General features: G+C 45.2%; 1 protein-coding gene across 1 annotated transcript in view; it reads right to left on the minus strand.

Moving 5' to 3' along the window:
- Positions 1–17814, minus strand: part of LOC132396364 (uncharacterized) — a 29130-nt gene extending 11316 nt beyond the window's left edge. The window contains exons 1-3 of the mRNA XM_059973877.1: positions 17749–17814; positions 16164–16520; positions 14649–15023 (exon numbers count right to left, since the gene is read on the minus strand). Coding sequence (XP_059829860.1) covers positions 14649–15023; positions 16164–16520; positions 17749–17791 — 775 coding nt within the window. The 5' untranslated portion in view covers positions 17792–17814. The remainder of the gene's footprint in view (positions 1–14648; positions 15024–16163; positions 16521–17748) is intronic.
- Positions 17815–18216: the final 402 nt, after the last annotated feature.

The raw sequence follows: 18216 nt of genomic DNA on the forward strand, positions 1-18216 counted from the left end.
GCAGCTTCTAAGATTCTCAAACTTCCTCTTCTGGAACCACAATCATTCTGCAGTCAAATTTCTTCCACATTCTGATGTTCCACTGAATCTCTTGACCATGTCTGCATTGAGTTGCAGCCACATCATTAGCTAATTATATATATGGATTGACAAGCAGGTGTACTTAATAAAGTGGCTTCAGAGTGCATACGAATGATCTGAATGTGGATGTGGAAGGCATGACCAGTAAGTATTCAGATGACAAAAAGATGTGTGGAGATGTTGGCAGTGTGGAGGGAAGTGTTTGCTATGGGGAATGTTTTGATGAAATAGTCTGAGAAATCTCCATAGATTCTGTTGATTTGCTGAACCACTGCAATGTCTCTTCGGGGTATGCCAACTCCGGAGAAGTTTAATCATCTCTCCCACAGGGGCCTCTCCCACTGCTCCCCATCTGTTGATTCTGCTGCTCTCCGATTCCTCAACCAAAACCACACCCAGACACAGCCATTTGCCAACTTGTACTCCTTTCCCGCCACTCCTCACCTTCTCATTCTGGCTTCTTCCCCATTAATTTCCAGTCCTGAAGAAGGGTCTCTGTCCAAAACAACGGCTATTTATTCTCCTCCATAGATGCTGCCTGACCTGCTGAGTTCCTCCTGCATTTTGTGTGTGTTACTCTGGATTTTCTGCATCTGCAGAATCTGTTGCATTTGAGAAGTGGCTGGTGGGGTTCAGTCTGTATCCATGTGAGACAATGTGTTTTGGCAGTATCCATCAGGATAGGACACATGGTGTCAATGGTAGGAAAATATTAAGTATTGTCAAACAGTGGGAAGGATGTGGTACTGCTGGAGATGGTGGAGATGTTCAGAGGATGTAATCTGGGATGGAGCTGTAATGATAGGAGAGAATAGGTCAATTGTCCCTGGAGTCGAGAAGGTTTCAAGGGGACATGTGTATAAGGTCTTTAAAACTACAAGGAGTATAGACTACAGGATACTCATATCATAAACAAGTAAAACTTGAAATCACAATAGTAGGGTGATTGGGTGGAGGTGATGGGGGAGAGGGAAGCAGAGAGTGGTGAGCACCTGCAGCACTTTGCCTGAAAAAGCCGAGTCAGTGACAGCATCTAGGAAGCGTCTGGACGAGTACCTGAACTACCCAGGGACAAAAGGTGAGCAGCCAAGGGTTGGGAGACAGGATTCATGTGGATAAGAGTCAGAATGGACATAATAGGTTGAAGAGATTGCTTCCTAATAGTATGAAAACATGAAGTTGCTTCAATGCACAGGAATTAAATCATCAGAAATTACATTGAACCATGAAATCAAAGAACCTTTAGACAAGAGCAGAGGTCAGTGTAAGGATTCAGGACTCACCTCTCACTGACAGAAACGTCCCTGAGATGCTTTGCCATCCAGTCAACTTATCACTCACATTGAAACATGTCACACGGCAGAAATAGAAATTGGAGTCATTTGCTTTCAATGGAACTAAGCGGATGGAGCCCGTCTTGTTTCGCAGTGGGGAACCCAGGAACTCGATCCGGCCTCGGTATTCCCCGAATGCGTTGTTTAGTGAAGAATCAAATATCTTTGTACCATGATAGCTACCAACTTTCCAAGTGATATGAATGTCTCGGGGTGTATAAGTGTCGGGATAAGTGAAGGAACAGGGGAGAATGACGGACCCATTCTCTGCAGCCTCCAGGTATCCCATCTGCTTCACCCGGAACCCACGGTCACCGGTCCGTGCTGAGGGAACAGGGAGCAAACGATCATTCGGGAACCTCCTATCACCTTTCATTCGGCAGAAAATCATCCCTTTACACTCTCAGCAACAGACAAGTCCCTGCGCTCTGATTAATAAACTAAACTCCAGACTAAATGCATCCCCTTACAAATCCATCAAATGCATACTTAGAAAGTCTCCATTCCTAACTGCTAGCAGCTTCCACTCTCCAAGCCTGTGACCTCCAATGGGAAATTAGGCAAACCAGACATTGAATCCGGAGACCCCTAGGTTACATGTCAGCATCAAACTCACTTCTGGGATCCTGCCATTCTCAACAAAGACTGTTTAAACCCTTGTATTAGATCACAACGTGTAACCCATAGATGGGGATTTGTTATTCTATGCATAATCCCGAGCTCCAAACAATCTGTCACAGCCTGTAACTCTCTCTGGGCATATATTTCTGAATGTAAACACTCTGAACCCGCGATTGCAGTCCAGTCTGCAACTCACTCTCGGGTGTCTGTGTGTTGTTAGATAAACAATCTGAACACCAGATTAGATTCTGCTCCATACCCAACTCACGGTTAGTTGTTATTCTCTATATTAAACCCCCAAATTGTTTACAGACAACACAGCGTCTAACTCACCTCTGGGAACCTGTATTTCACAATATAAACTCAATGAACCCCTGGATAAGATTCCACTCAATACTAACTCTCTGAAGTCTCTTGCACAGAAACACCCGAACCCCTGGATTAGATCCCTATCTGTATCTCACAGCTAAGTATCACTTAATCGATAAATAAACCCACGGAGCGCCTGAGTTACATCCACTTCAGTAATTGAATCCCTGGGGTCTGTTATCCAACATAATTACAGTATGCTCGCCCCGACTCCCCTCTCACCACAGACTGTCAGGAATTGCTATGTGTATGTCTGTACGCGCTGTAAGCTTCATCTGCTTCGTCTGTCTGTCTAATTCCTTATTCGGCACGGAGACAAATAAATTCCGTAAACCCCGTAGCTTCCTCCATTTACCACTCGTCGTTCCCTCACTTGCAACACCCCAACCCCAGACAACAGATCCAGCCGCATCCAACTCCACGCTTTCTGTAGACAGAGGAAGGGGTTCTCACCTTGAACTGACAGGACGGTCCCAGGACCTGTGTACTCTTCCCCCAAGATCACCACAATGCAGAAGTACATGTTTGTGTCCCTTTCTTCGACCGGGTGTAAGCGGATGGAGCCCGTCTTGTCTCTGAGTGGCAAACCCAGGAAATTGATCCGGCCTCCGAAAACGTTGAGTGTGTAGTTATCCAGGTATCTGAATATATCTGTCTTGTGGTGATTGCGAACTTTGCACCTGATGTCAATGTCTCGGAGTGAGGAGATTTCCGGGTGCGTAAAGGTGCAGGTGAGAGTGACAGACTCGTCCACTACAGCCTCGATGTATTTCGGCTGCTCCACTCGGAAGCCACTTCCGCTGCTCCATGCTGAGGGAGACGGAGAGCAAATGGTCATTTGGGAACCTCCGACCACATCTCACCCTGCGGATAATCAGCCCGTAATTCTCTCAGCGCCGGGCAATTCCCTGTCCTCTGATTGACAGACCGAACTCCAGAACAATTCTTTCTCCTCTCAAATCCGTGAAATGCAAATGGCAACAGACCCGCACTACCAACCACCAGCACCCTGACCCGGCGTGGATAACTTCACTCACTGCATCTGTGAACTCACTCTCCCACCTGCACACTCACTCTCAAGAGCTCTTTACAAATCTAGTTGTCAGTATAATTTCTGTTTAAAGAATTTCACTTGCTTTGTGTATTGTTTGACAGTCTTTGCTTATGTGCAGATTATTATAAATCCTATTGTATTACATTATTTTCCTGAAATGTCTGCAAGGAAAATGATTTTGAAATTACGTGTCATTTACCTCCATCGATAATAAATTTTACGTTTACTTTTCGCATTCTGAGCCTAAAAGCGCCAATGGGAAATCAGGCAACACAGGTATCAACTCCTGGAACACAGGAATTAGATTCCAGAATCTACAATGTTATTGACCGTATAAACGCCTTTAACCCTTGCAATACCATGTGCGTGTGATCCTGCGTGTGTAGATCCAACCTGCAACTAAACCTTCGGATCTGTTATTCATTGTATAAACACCTCAGACCCTCGCATGAGATTCCAGCCTGGAACTAACCCCTGAGGATCTGTTAATCATTACATAAAAACCTTCTTTCTGGATTCCAACCTGTAACTATCCCCGGGAATCGGCTATGGACTTCAACCCGGATCTCGCACTGTCGCCCTTCGAGCTCTCTCTGCCCGTTCTGTCCTTACCCTCTCTCTCCGATCAGTGACAAATCATCTCCCTCCACAAAATACCCTCCACCTCAGCAACCCTCCAGCTTTAACCCCGGCTTTAGCAACAGGCCTTTGCCCGGACCTCCTGTTCCTCATTTCAACTCTTCATACCCGTTAGCGGGTGGGAAACACTTCGAGTTGTTCCTCATCTCCGGCGATGTTGCTATTCAAATGCAGACACTTGTCCCTCCAAACCGGGAAGGCATCAGACGGACTAACGCTCCCTCTCTGAAATGGAGAAGCGGAACAGGGAGGAGGCCTCCCGAAAGGATGCCGAGGGTTCCGCACCGGACAGGGTATTCTGGAGGGCGTGTTAAGAGGGTTTGGATGATATGAGGGGTGTGAGGAATGGGGATAGAGGTGGTACGTGATGAAGCTGGGTCTACTCACCCACTGTCAACTGTAGCAACACCAGACAGAGCGAAACGTCCATGGCGTCTCCCCACCAACACTTCTTCTCTGGACCTGATCGCGTCCGTTGGTAACTCTGACTGTGACTCACGACAGCCCTGGCAATGAGTCACTGCTTCTGCTTTCTTCAGTCCCCCGACTCCGCCTCCAGCTCTCGTATTCCATCACCCCTCAGGACATTTCCCTTGCTATTAATGTAGAGGTGCCTTTGTGTGAGAGGGAGATGAAATCTAGAATTAAAAAGTCTATTTGATCATCATGGCAACTAGGTTGTGATAAAGAAAACAAAGGCCAGCATTGATATGAAATTCAGAGGATGGTGAGAATTCAAGTGGGACGTTGGTATAGAAAGACCTAGGAAATAATACTGACGTGTTTATATTGGACCTGCTCTTAAGATGTCTATTTATTGAGTTACAACGCAGAATGGGCCTTTCCGGTCCTTCAAGACGTGCCACTCACCAGTCTCCGATTGAACCCTGGCCTAATCACCGGACAACTTACAACGACTGATTAACCCACCAACCAGTATGTCTTCGGACTGTGGGAGGAAACTGGAACACCTAGAGGGAACCCAGTGGGTCACAGGGTGAACATCCAAACTCATTACAGACGTCGACCTCACTATCAGGCATATTAATTTAGTTAGAAACTATTATGGGTAACATATACAGTATAGCCCTCTAAATAGTCGCCAAGATCTGGTGTAGAGGTTGCAAAGGGAGCTGGAAAGGGCATGTAATAAGGGTAATGTTAGAATTGTAAAGGAGAACTTTAATATGCAAGGGGATTTGGAAAATTTGTTTGGTGTCAGATGGCAAGAGAGGGAATTTGTTGACTGCCTACGAGATGGTTTCTTTTAGAGCAGTTTGTGCTACAGCCTACTTGGCGAAAGGCTATCTTAGATTGGGTGCTGTGTAATAACCCTGATATTCTCTGTCAGCTTATCATAAACGATCCCTTAAGAGGCAGCGATCACAATATGATTAAATTCATTCCGCAAATTGGGAGGGAGATGCCTAAGACCCATGTATAAGTATCGCGCTGGAATAAAAGAAACTACAGAGGCCTGAGAGAGCTGCTTTCCCAGGTGGATCGAAGGGGGATACTGGCGGAGTTGACAGCAGAACAAGGGTGGTTGAAATTTCTGGGAATAGTTCACAAAGCCCAGGATGGATATGCCCCACAGAAAAAGAAGTTCCCAACCAGTAGGGTGAAGCAACAGTGGATGGTAAGGGAAGTTAAAGACCGCATAAAAGCCCAGGAAATGTTATATAAGATAGCAGAAGGGTGTGGGAAGTTGGATGATTGGGAAGCTTTTAAAATCCAACAAAAGGCAACAAAAAAGCTTTTAGAAGTTGAAAAGATTAAATATGAGGGCAAATTTGCAAATAATATAAAGCAGGATACTGAAATATTTTTTTCAGTTACATAAAGAGTAAAAGGGCTGTGCGAGTTGATACTGGACTGGAAAATGAAGCTGGTGAGGAAGTACTGGGGCCAAAGAGAAGGCAAATGAACTAAGTAGGTACTTTGCATTTGTTTTCACTATGGAAGACACTAGCAGTGTTCCAGAGGTCCATGAGTGTCAGAGAGCAGGAGTGAGTGCCATTGCTATTTCAAAGGAAAAAGTGCTCGGCAGCTTCAAAGGTCTTAAGGTGAATAAGTCACCTGGGCCAGATGGACTACATCGCAGAGTACTGAGAGAGGTTGCTGAAGAGATAGTGGATACATTGTTCATGAACTTTCAAGAATCAATTTATTCTGGAGGAATGGAAAATTGCAAATGTCCCTCCATTCTTTATTAATGGAGGATAACAAAGGAGAGGAAATGATAGTCCACTTAGCCTAATTTCAGTGGTTGGGAAAGTGTTGGAGCCCATTATTAAGGATGAGATTTCAGGGTACTTGGAAATGAATGATAAAATAAGTCAATGTCAACATGGTTTCTGCAAAGGAAAATCTTGCTGGACAAACCCGTCAGAATTACTTGAAGAAGTAAAATAATTCTGACAGAGTGGACAAAGGAGTGGCTGTGGATGTCATTTACCTAGATGTTCAGAAGGCATTTGATTAAGTGCCTCACATGAGATTGCTCAACAAGAGAAACTATGGTGCTACAGGAAGGATACTGGCATGGACAGAGGAATAGCTGATAAGCGGGATTCATTGAGTGCTGATAAAGGGGGCCTTTTCCAGTTTACTGCCAGTGACTAATGGTGTTCCTTGGGTCAGTATTGGGACCGCTACTTTTCACATTGTTTGTCAATGATTTAGATAGTATATTGACGAATTTGTGGAAAAGTTTGTGGATGATATGAAGATAGCTGGAAGGGTAGGTAGTGCCGAGGAAACAAAGCAGGGCTTAGACAAATTGGAAGAGCGGGCAAAAAAAGTGGCAGAAGGAATACTGTGTTTGAAAGTGCATGATAATGCATTTTTCTAAAAGGAGCAATATTGCAGACTATTATCTAAGTGGGGAGGAAACATCAGAGGTGCAAAGGGACTTGGGAGTCCTCATGCAAGACTCCCAGAAGGTTAATTCTGTGGTCAAAAACGCAAATGCAATGTTGCCATTTACTTAAAGAGAAATAGAATATAAAACAAGCAGATAATACTGAAGGTTTATAAGACACTAGTCGGGCCTCACGGAGTATTGTTAACAGTTTTGGGCCTCTTATCTCAGAAAGGATGTATTGTCATTGTAGAGAGTACAGAGGAGATTTGCGAGGATAATTACAGGAATGAAGGGGGTTAATATATGAGGAGCATTGGCAGCTTTGGGCCTACACTCACTGGAATTTAGAAGATGTCTGGGGATCTTAATGAATCCAACCAAATGTTGAAAGGTGGACATGGAGAGAATGTTTTCTATGGTGCAGGTACCAGAACCAGAGGGCACAGCCTCAAATTTGAGGGGCAACACTTTAGAGCAGAGGTATGGAGGAATTTCTTTAACCAGAGAATTGTAAATCTGTGGAATGCTCTGCCACAGACTCAGGGAGAGGCCAAATCTGTGGGTATATTTCAGGCAGAAGTTGTTTCCTAATCAGTCAGAGTATCAAAGGATCAGGCAAGAAGGCAGGTGGGTTGGTGGGATCTGCAATCAGCCATGATGGAATACTGGAGCAGAATCTATGGGCTGCATATCCAGGTCTACTCCTATGTCTTACAGTCTTATGGTCATTTATTGGCCGCCATATTAGGTGTACCTGTACACCTGCTGGTTAATGCAAATATTTAATCGGCCAATTATGTGACACAACCTCAATGCAAATAATGCAAGCAAATATGGTCAAACTTCAGTTGTTGTTCAAACCAAATCTCCGAATGGGGAAGAAATGTCATCGAGCTAACTTGGACGTAAGACTGAGTATCTTCAAAATTGCTGATCTCCTATGGATTGCATGCACAACAGTCTCTAGGCTTCACAAAGAATGGTGTGAATAACACAACAATAAACAGTGAGCAGATGTTCTGTGGAGGAAAGCACGTTGTTAATGTGAGAGATGAGAGGAGAACGACCAGTCTGGTTGAAGGCGACAGTGACTCAAATGCCAACACGTTCCAACAGTGGAGTGCAGAAGAGCATTTCCGAATGCACAACACATCTAACCTGATGTGGATAGGCAGGGCAATTGTAAAAAATGCTAATTAAATTAATTGTATACACGTGTATGGATATGTAATGATTAATGTTGAAATTAAACTTGAGTCAACACTGGGTTCCACTCTTGCACCAAATAGAGTGGCCACAGAGTAAAGATCAGGACATCACAGGAAAAGGCACTTCGGCCCATGATGCTGTACTGATCTAATAAAACTAGTAATGGCACAGTTAACTAACTTGGCTACATGAGAATATCTCTCCATTCTCTTCACGTCTGTGGGAGGAGGTGGTCATTTTAAACTGCTGCAAAGTTGGTGCATCTCTGGAATTCTTGACAAAATCATCTGGAGCATTACGGATTGGAGGGGGACGGATTTTCCAACACTTCAATATTGAGGTTCCCCGCAACTGGCAGGGAAAGTGAGATGACACCTGGGGAACCTCTGCTGAAGTTTCATTAAAGCCTGGGACATATTTGAAGGGTCGAGTAGCCTAATCCTGCTCCTGTTTTCCAAAGGGGACGTGATGGGGAAGGATGGGCTTGGCATGTTGAGAATCACCATGGTAGAGTTTTCAGTGAAGGAGGATGGGCTGTTACAAAGTCTGGAACCATCATTCAGAGCCCCAGATTGTGCTCGACTGTGGACGGTACATAACAGTACAGCAAGTCCAATGGGAGGCTGAACGATTCATTTAGTTGGACAGGGATCTGCAAGGACAGAGAATGCAGGTTACCTGTAACTGAGTTCCTCTTGATGAGGTAAATGCCCACGGTCCACACCACTGCCAGCAGTCCCAGAACCAGCGCTGTCCGGATCATCAGGATGGAGCTGTGGCTCAGGTTTCGCATCTTCTGAGTCACTGTGGGGGTCAATAAACCTCCTGTGAGTTGTGATCCAGAGCAGTGACAGAGACACAGGAGGAAAGGGCAGACAGAGCAACCAGTTATGGGGTAACTCATGAGGTCAATGTTGGAGATTGTGACCCAATGCTACAGGAGAGGGGAGAGTCAGGGGCACTGGAGGGGGGATTTGAATATTCCTGAGGTGTCTCTGACTCTGGTGAGTTGTGATTGTGATTCAACAGGGTCACAATGTCCCAAGCAGGAGGGTTTTCCGTACCTTGAGGAGAGGGGGACTGAAAAACCGTGATGAAAACGATATGTCAAACCTTAGGAAGCATGACAGGACTTGGAGAGAGGGGACTTGAATTTTACAAGGAAGAATGTGATTCGAAGAACAAACATCAAGGTGCATTATAGTCCAATTTGACACAGGATTGGTCTATTAAAGTAGTGGTTAATTTTGTGACAGTTGTCTGAAGAACCAGATGTCTGAAGGGATGCAGCTATTCTTGAACCTGGTGGTGAGGGACCTCAGTCCTCTATACCTCCCCCAGTGGTAGCTGCCTGAAAATGATTTTGAGCAATTGGTTGGATCATTCATCATGGACGTTGCTTGCTGATCAGTAAATTCACAGATAAGCGTAGATTCCTCAAAGGTGCAGGTCGATAGGGTGGTTAATAAGTCATATGGTCAGTGGGCCATCACTAGAGGGGTGGGATGGAGTTCAAGGGTGATGAGGTGATGTTGCCGTACTATAAAATCTTGATTAGATCACATTTGGAATATCACATTCAGTTCTGGTTACCACTGTACTGGAATGCTGTGGAGGCATCAGAAAGGCCACAGAGGAGATTTAGTGGGATGCTACCTGTTCTAGACAGACTTTCCAATGAAGGTAGGTTGAGCGAGCTCATGCCTTTCTCTTTGGAGCAATGCAGGATGAGAGGTGACTTGATAGAGGGACACAAGATGATAACAGACCTGTATTCAGTGGGTAGTCAGTGACATTCCCAGGGGTGCATTGCTGTCTAACAGGTGGTATGCTTCTAAAGTGATTGGAGGGAAGTATCGGGGGAATTTGAGAGGTATGTTTGTATTTACACAGACAGCTGTGGGTGCATGAAACACCCTACCAGTATTTGCAGTAGAGGAACATAAGGAGACATTTAAAAAAAAACTCATAGACAGGAACAAGGATGATAAAAAAATGGAGAACTGTGTAGGAGAGCTGGGTTAAATTAATCTTAGACTGGGACAGAATGTCGACATAATACATGAATTGAAGGGCCTGTACTGTGCTGTAATGTCATACGTTTTACAATGTGAAAATCAATGATATTGCTGACAGTGTGGAGGGTAAACTTGTCAATACTGAAACTCATTGTGTTGGTGAAATGGGCTGAGATATCACAGAGGATATTTATTCTGGACAAGTTTGAGCTAAAAGACTGGTGACATTAATGAGACAAGTGAAGTAGGAATTGATATGAAAGGTGAGGAGAGTAATGAATTAGAAGTATTATATATGAATGCATGAAGTATAAGGAATAAAGTAGATGAGCTTGTGGCTCAGTTGGAAATTGGCAAGTACGATGTTGTGGGAATAACAGAGACATGGCCTCAAGCGGACAGGGCCTGAGAAATGAATATTCAACGATATAAAACTTATTGAAAGGACAAACTGACAGGCAGAGGGGGTGGGGTAGCTCTGATGGTGAGGAATGATATTCAGTCCCTTGCAAGGGGGGACATAGAATCAGGGGATGTAGAGTCAGTATGGATAGAACTGAGAAATTCTAAGGGCAGAAAGACCCTAATGGGAGTTACCGACAGGCCCCCAAACAGTAGTCTGGATGTAGGGTGTAAGTTGAATGAAGAGTTAAAATTGGCATGTCACAAAGGCATGTCAAAATGTCACAAACTGTATCCCCCATGATACAGTTGTCATGGGGGATTTCAACATGCCAGTAGACTGGGAGAATCAGGATGGTACTGGACCCCAAGAAAGGGAGTTTGTGGAGTGCCTCCGAGATGGATTCTTAGAATAACTTGTACTGGAGCCTACCAGGGAGAAGGCAATTCTAGATTTAGTGTTGTGCAATGAACCGGATTTGATCAGGGACCTCGAGTTAAAAGAGCCTTTAGGAGGTAGTGACCAGTATATGTTATATTTTAATCTACAATTTGAGAAGGAGAAGGGAAAATTGGATGTGTTAGTATTACAGTTGAACAAAGGGAACTATGGAGCTATGAGGGAGGAGCTGGCCAAAGTTCAATGGAACAATACCCTAACAGGAAAGACAGTGGAACAACAATGGCAGGTATTTCTGGGAATAATGCAGAAGGTGCAGGATCGGTTCATTACAAAGAGGAAGAAAGACCCTAAGGGGAGTAAGGGGCAGCCGTGGCTGATGAGGGAAGTAAAGGACAGTATAAAAATAAAATAGAAGTATATCATAGCAAAGATGAGTGTGAAGCTGGAGGACTGGGAAGCTTTTAAAGAGCAACAGAAAATAACAAAAAAGACAATACGCTGAGAAAAAAATGAGGTACGAAGGTAAACTAACCAAGAATATAAAGGAGAACAGTAAAAGCTTCTTTAGGTATGTGAAAAGAAAAAAAATAGTTAAGACCAAAATTGAGCCACTGAAGACAGAAACAGGTGGATTTATTATGGGGAACAAGGAAATGGCAGATGAGTTGAACAGGTACTTTGGATCTGTCTTTGCTAGGGAAGACGCAAACAATCTCCCAGATGTAATAGTGGCCAAAGGAACTAGGGTAAAGGATGAACTGAAGGAAATTTATATTAGGCAAGAAATGGTGTTGAATAGACTGTTGGGTCTGAAGGCTGATAAGTCCCTGGGACCTGATGGTCTGCATCCCAGGGTACTTAAGGAGGTGGCTCTAGAAATCGTGGATGCATTGGTAATCATTTTCCAAAGTTCTATAGATTCAGGATCAGTTCCTGCGGATTGGAGGGTGGGCAATGTTATCCCACTTTTCAAGAAAGGAGGGAGAGAGAAAACAGAATTATAGACTGGTTAGCCTGCTGTCAGTGGTGGGAAAGATCCTGGAGTCAATTATAAAAGAGGAAATTATGACACATTTGGATAGCAGTAGAAGGATCAGTCCGAGTCATCCTGGACCTACAAAGCGAAAATCATGCTTGACTAATCTTCTGGAGTTTTTGAGGATGTAACTCTGAAAATGGACACGGGAGAGCCAGTGGAGGTAGTGTACCTGGATTTTCAGAACACCTTTGATAAAGTCCCACATAGGAGATTAGTGGGCAAAATCAGGGCACATGGTATTGGGGGCAAAGTACTGGCATGGATTGAAAATTGGCTGGCTGACAGGAAACAAAGAGTAGCAATTAACAGGTCCCTTTCGGAATGGCAGGCTGTGACCAGTGGGGTACCGCAAGGTTTGGTGCTGGGACCACAGCTGTTTACAATATACTTTAATGATTTGGATGAAGGGATTAAAAGTAACATTAGCAAATTTGCTGATGGCACAAAGCTGGGTGGCAGTGTGAAATGTCAGGAGGATGTTATGAGAATGCAGATGAGTTTTACAGGCTAGGTGAGTGGGCGAATGTGTGGCAGATGCAGTTTAATGTGGATAAATGTGAGGATATCCACTTTGGTGGCAAGAACAGGAAGGCAGATTACTTCTAAATGGAGTCAAGTTAGGAAAAGGGGAAGCACAATGAGATCTAGGTGTTTTTGGACATCAGTCAATGAAAGCAAACATGCAATTACAGAAGGCAGTGAAGAAAGCTAATGACATGCTGGCTTTTACAATGAGGAATTGAGTATAGGAGTAAAGAGGTCCTTCTGCAGCTGTACAGGGCCCTGGTGAGACCCCACCTGGATTATTGTATGCAGTTCAGGTCTCCAGCTTTGAGGAAGGACAAAGTCTTTTTTAGCTCCTCTTACTTGTCCATTTTCTGTTCTTGTAATATTAAATGAGATGATTATTTGCATGATTTACGCCTGATTCTTGACTTCTGAAGAACCTTTGGACTCAAAGCATCAGGATCCAACTTGCTGCTCAGTGTCCACTTTATTTTGCAGCTTCTGTACCAAATAATGTGGTGACCGAGTGTACATCCATGGTCTTCTGCTGTTGTAGCCCATCCACTTCACGGTTCAATGTGTTGTGCATCCAGAGGTGCTCTTCTGCACACCAGTGTTGAAAAGCCTGTTGTGAATGCCCTCCTGACAACTTGAACCAGTCTGGCCATTCTCCTCTGAAGTTTAACGACTGTTTTGCGTAAAAATCCCAGGATATCCGCAGCTTCTAAGATTCTCACACTTCCTCTTCTGGAACCACAATCATTCTGCAGTCAAATTTCTTCCACATTCTGATGTTCCACTGAACCTCTTGACCATGTCTGCATTGAGTTGCAGCCACATCATTAGCTAATTATATATATGGATTGACAAGCAGGTGTACTTAATAAAGTGGCTTCAGAGTGCATACGAATGATCTGAATGTGGATGTGGAAGGCATGACCAGTAAGTTTTCAGATGACAAAAAGATGTGTGGAGATGTTGGCAGTGTGGAGGGAAGTGTTAGCTATGGGGAATGTTTTGATGAAATAGTCTGAGAAATCTCCATAGATTCTGTTGATGTGCTGAGTTCCTGCAGCATCTGAAGAATCTTGTGTTTATAATTTGCTGAACCACTGCAATGTCTCTTAGGGGTATGCCAACTCTGGAGAAGTTTAATCATCTCTCCCACAGGGGCCTCTCCCACTGCTCCCCATCTGTTGTTTCTGCTGCTCTCCGATTCCTCAACCAAAACCACACCCAGACACAGCCATCTGTCAGCTTGTACTCCTTTCCCGCCACTCCTCACCTTCTCATTCTGGCTTCTTCCCCATTAATTTCCAGTCCTGAAGAAGGGTCTCTGTCCAAAACAACGGCTATTTATTCTCCTCCATAGATGCTGCCTGACCTGCTGAGTTCCTCCTGCATTTTGTGTGTGTTACTCTGGATTTTCTGCATCTGCAGAATCTGTTGCATTTGGCAAGTGGCTGGTGGGGTTCAGTCTGGATCCATGTGAGACAATGTGTTTTGGCAGTATCCATCAGAATAGGACACATGGTGTCAATGGTAGGAAAATATTAAGTATTGTCAAACAGTGGGAAGGATGTGGTACTGCTGGAGATGGTGGAGATGTTCAGAGGATGTAATCTGGGATGGAGCTGTAATGATAGGAGAGAATAGGTCAATTGTCCCTGGAGTTGAGGAGGTTTCAAAGGGACATATGTATAACGTCTTTAAAACTACAAGGGGTATCGACTGCAGGGCACTCATAAACAAGTAAAACTTGAAATCACAATAGTAGGGTGATTGGGTGGAGGTGATGGGGGAGGGGGAAGCAGAGAGTGGTGAGCACCTGCAGCACTTTGCCTGAAAAAGCCGAGTCAGTGACAGCATCTAGGAAGCGTCTGGACGAGTACCCGAACTACCCAGGGACAAAAGGTGAGCAGCCAAGGGTCGGGAGGCAGGGTTCATGTGGATAAGAGTCAGAATGGACATAATAGGTTGAAGAGATTGCTTCCTAATAGTATGAAAACATGAAGTTGCTTCAATAAATCATCAGAAAATACACTGAACCATGAAATCAAAGAACCTTTAGACGAGCAGAGGTCAGTGTAAGGATTCAGGACTCACCTCTCACTGACAGAAATGTCCCTGAGATGCTTTGCCATCCAATCGGTTTATCACTATCATTGAAACATGTCACAAGGCAGAAATAGAAATTGGAGTCATTTGCTTTCAATGCAACTAAGCGGATGGAGCCCGTCTTGTTTCGCAGTGGGGAGCCCAGGAACTCGATCCGGCCTTGGTATTCCCCGAATGTGTTGTTTTGTGAAGAATCGAATATCTTTGTACCATGAAAGCCACCAACTTTCCAAGTGATATGAATGTCTCGGGGTGTATAAGTGTCCGGGTAAGTGAAGGAACAGGGGAGAATGACGGACCCATTCTCTGCAGCCTCCAGGTACCCCATCTGCTTCACCCGGAACCCACGGTCACCGGTCCGTGCTGAGGGAAAAGACAGCAAACGATCATTCGGGAGCCTCCTATCACGTTTCATTCGGCAGAAAATCATCCCTTTACACTCTCAGCAACAGACAAGTCCTTGCGCTCTGCTTAATAAACGAAACTCCAGACTAAATCCATCCCCTTACAAATCCATCAAATGCATACTTAGAAAGTCTCCATTCCTAACTGCTAGCAGCTTCCACTCTCCAAGCTCGTGACCAACAACGGGGAATTAGGCAAACCAGACATTGAATCCGGAGACCCCTAGATTACATGTCAGCATCAAACTCACTTCTGGGATCCTGCCATTCTCAACAGAGACGGTTTAAACCCTTGTATTAGATCACAACGTGTAACCCATAGATGGGGATTTGTTATTCTATGCATAATCCCGAGCTCCAAACAATCTGTCACAGCCTGTAACTCTCTCTGGGCATATATTTCTGAATGTAAACCCTCTGAACCCGCGATTGCAGTCCAGTCTGCAACTCACTCCCGGGTGTCTGTGTGTTGTTAGATAAACAATCTGAACACCAGATTAGATTCTACTCCATACCCAACTCACGGTTAGTTGTTATTCTCTATATTAAACCCCCAAATTGTTTACAGAGATCACAGCGTCTAACTCACGTGCGGGAATCTGTATTTAACAGCATAAACTCAATGATCCCGTCGATAAGATTCCACTCAATACTAACTCTCTGGGGTCTCTTGCATAGAAACACCCGAACCCCTGGATTAGATCCCCATCTGCATCTCACAGCTAAGTATCACTTAATCGATAAATAAACCCACGGAGCGCCTGAGTTACATCCACTTCAGTAATTGAATTCAAGGGGTCTGTTAGCCAACATAATTACAGTATGCTCGCCCCGACTCCCCTCTCACTACGGACTGTCAGGAATTGCTAGATGTGTGTGTGTACCTGCCTGTGTGTGTCTGTGAGACTTCCGCGGATTCATCTGCTTCGTCTGTCTGTCTAATTCCTTATTCGGCACGGAGACAAATAAATTCCGTAAACCCCGTAGCTTCCTCTATTTACCACTCGTTGTTCCCTCACCTGCAACACCCCAACCCCAGACAACAGATCCAGCCGCATCCAACTCCACGCTCTCTGTAGACAGAAGAAGGGGTTCTCACCTTGAACTGACAGGACGGTCCCAGGACCTGTGTACTCTTCCCCCAAGATCACCACAATGCAGAAGTACATGTTGGTGTCCCTTTCTTCGACCCGGTGTAAGCGGATGGAGCCCGTCTTGTCTCTGAGTGGCGAACCCAGGAAATTGATCCGGCCTCCGAAAACGTTGAGTGTATAGTTATCCAGGTATCTGAATATATCTGTCTTGTGGTTCTTACGAACTTTCCACCTGATGTCAATGTCTCGGAGTGAGGAGATTTCCGGGTGCGTAAAGGTGCAGGTGAGAGTGACAGACTCGTCCACTACAGCCTCGATGTATTTCGGCTGCTCCACTCGGAAGCCACTTCCGCTGCTCCATGCTGAGGGAGACGGAGGGAGCAAATGGTCATTTGGGAACCTCCGACCACATCTCACCCTGCGGATAATCAGCCCGGAATTCTCTCAGCGCCGGGCAAGTCCCTGCCCTCTGATTGACAGACCGAACTCCGGAATAATTCTTTCTCCTCTCCAACCCATTAAATCCAAATGGCAACAGACCCGCACTACCAACCACCAGCACCCTGACCCGGCGTGGATAACTTCACTCACTGCATCTGTGAACTCACTCTTCCACCTGCACACTCACTCTCAAGAGCTCTTTACAAATCTAGTTGTCAGTATAATTTCTGTTTACAGAATTTCACTTGCTTTGTGTATTGGTTGTCAGTCTTTGCTTATGTGCAGATTATTATAAATTCTGTTGTATTTCATTAGTGTCCTGAAATGTCTGGAAGAAAATGATTCTGAAATTACGTGACATTTACCGGCATCGATAATAAATTTTACGTTTATCTTTCATACTCCAAGCCTATGACCTCCACTGGGGAATCAGGCAAAACAGGTATAAACTCCTGGAACCCAGGGGTTAGCTTTCAGAATCTACACACTTTGAGAATATTATTGACCGTATAAACGCCTTTAACTCTCGCAATACCATGTGCGTGTAATTCTGCGTGTGTAGATTCCAGCCTGCCACTAACCATTCGGATCTGTTATTCATTAAAGCATTTTACTGGATTCCGACCTGTAACTATCCCCGGGAATCCGCTACGGACTAAAGCCCGAATTTCGTACTGCCGCCATTTGAGCTCTCCCTGCCCGTTCTGTCCTTGCCCTCTCTCCGATCAGCCATACAAGCGGCCACGAATCCTCTCCTTCCAAAAAAAAAACCCTCCATCTCAGCAACCCTCCAGCTTTAACCCCGGCTTTAGCAACAGGCCTTTGCCCGGACCTCCTGTTCCTCATTTCTACTCTTCATACCCGTTAGCGGGTGGGAAACACTTCGAGTTGTTCCTCATCTCCGGTGATGTTGCTATTCAAATGCAGGCACTTGTTCCTCCAAACCGGGAAGGCATCGCACGGACTAACACTCCCTCTTTGAAATGGAGAGCTGAAACAGGAGGGAGGCTTCACGAAAGAGGGCCGAGGGTTCTGCGCCGGAAAAGTTGTTCTGGAGGACGTTAAGAGTGGTTTTGCTGATATGGGGGGGGGGGGGGGGTGTGAGAAATGGGGATAGAGGTGGTACGTGATGAAGCTGGGTCTACTCACCCACTGTCAACTGTAGTAACACCGGACAGAGCGAAACGTCCATGGCGTCTCCCCACCAACACTTCCTCTCTGGACCTGACCACGTCCGTCGGTAACACTGACTGTGACTCACGACTGCCCTGTGCTTCTGCTTTCTTCAGTCCCCCGACTCCGCCTTCAGCTCTTGGGTTCCATCACCCCTCGGGTCATTTCCCTTGCTCCTGCCCCACCCGCTGGTCACTACACGTCGGTCGGCTTGTGCGTCCAAAGTGGGGAGTGAGGTGAATTCTCCCTGCGGTGAGGTAGAGTTGGTGAAGGGAGAGTCAGTGAACCGGGAAATCATCACCACAAACGTGTGAGGCGCAGGTTGGAGCAGGAGGCGAGAGTTGTGAAAAGTGTTGCGTCTCGACGCGCATTGCACAGTTCATGTGTTCTGAATCAACGAAAGAGACACTTTTTGCAAATTGTTGGGAGAAAATTGATTGGTTA

The sequence above is a fragment of the Hypanus sabinus genome, chromosome 7, assembly GCF_030144855.1.
Source record: "Hypanus sabinus isolate sHypSab1 chromosome 7, sHypSab1.hap1, whole genome shotgun sequence".
NCBI classification, from domain to species: Eukaryota; Metazoa; Chordata; class Chondrichthyes; order Myliobatiformes; family Dasyatidae; genus Hypanus; species Hypanus sabinus.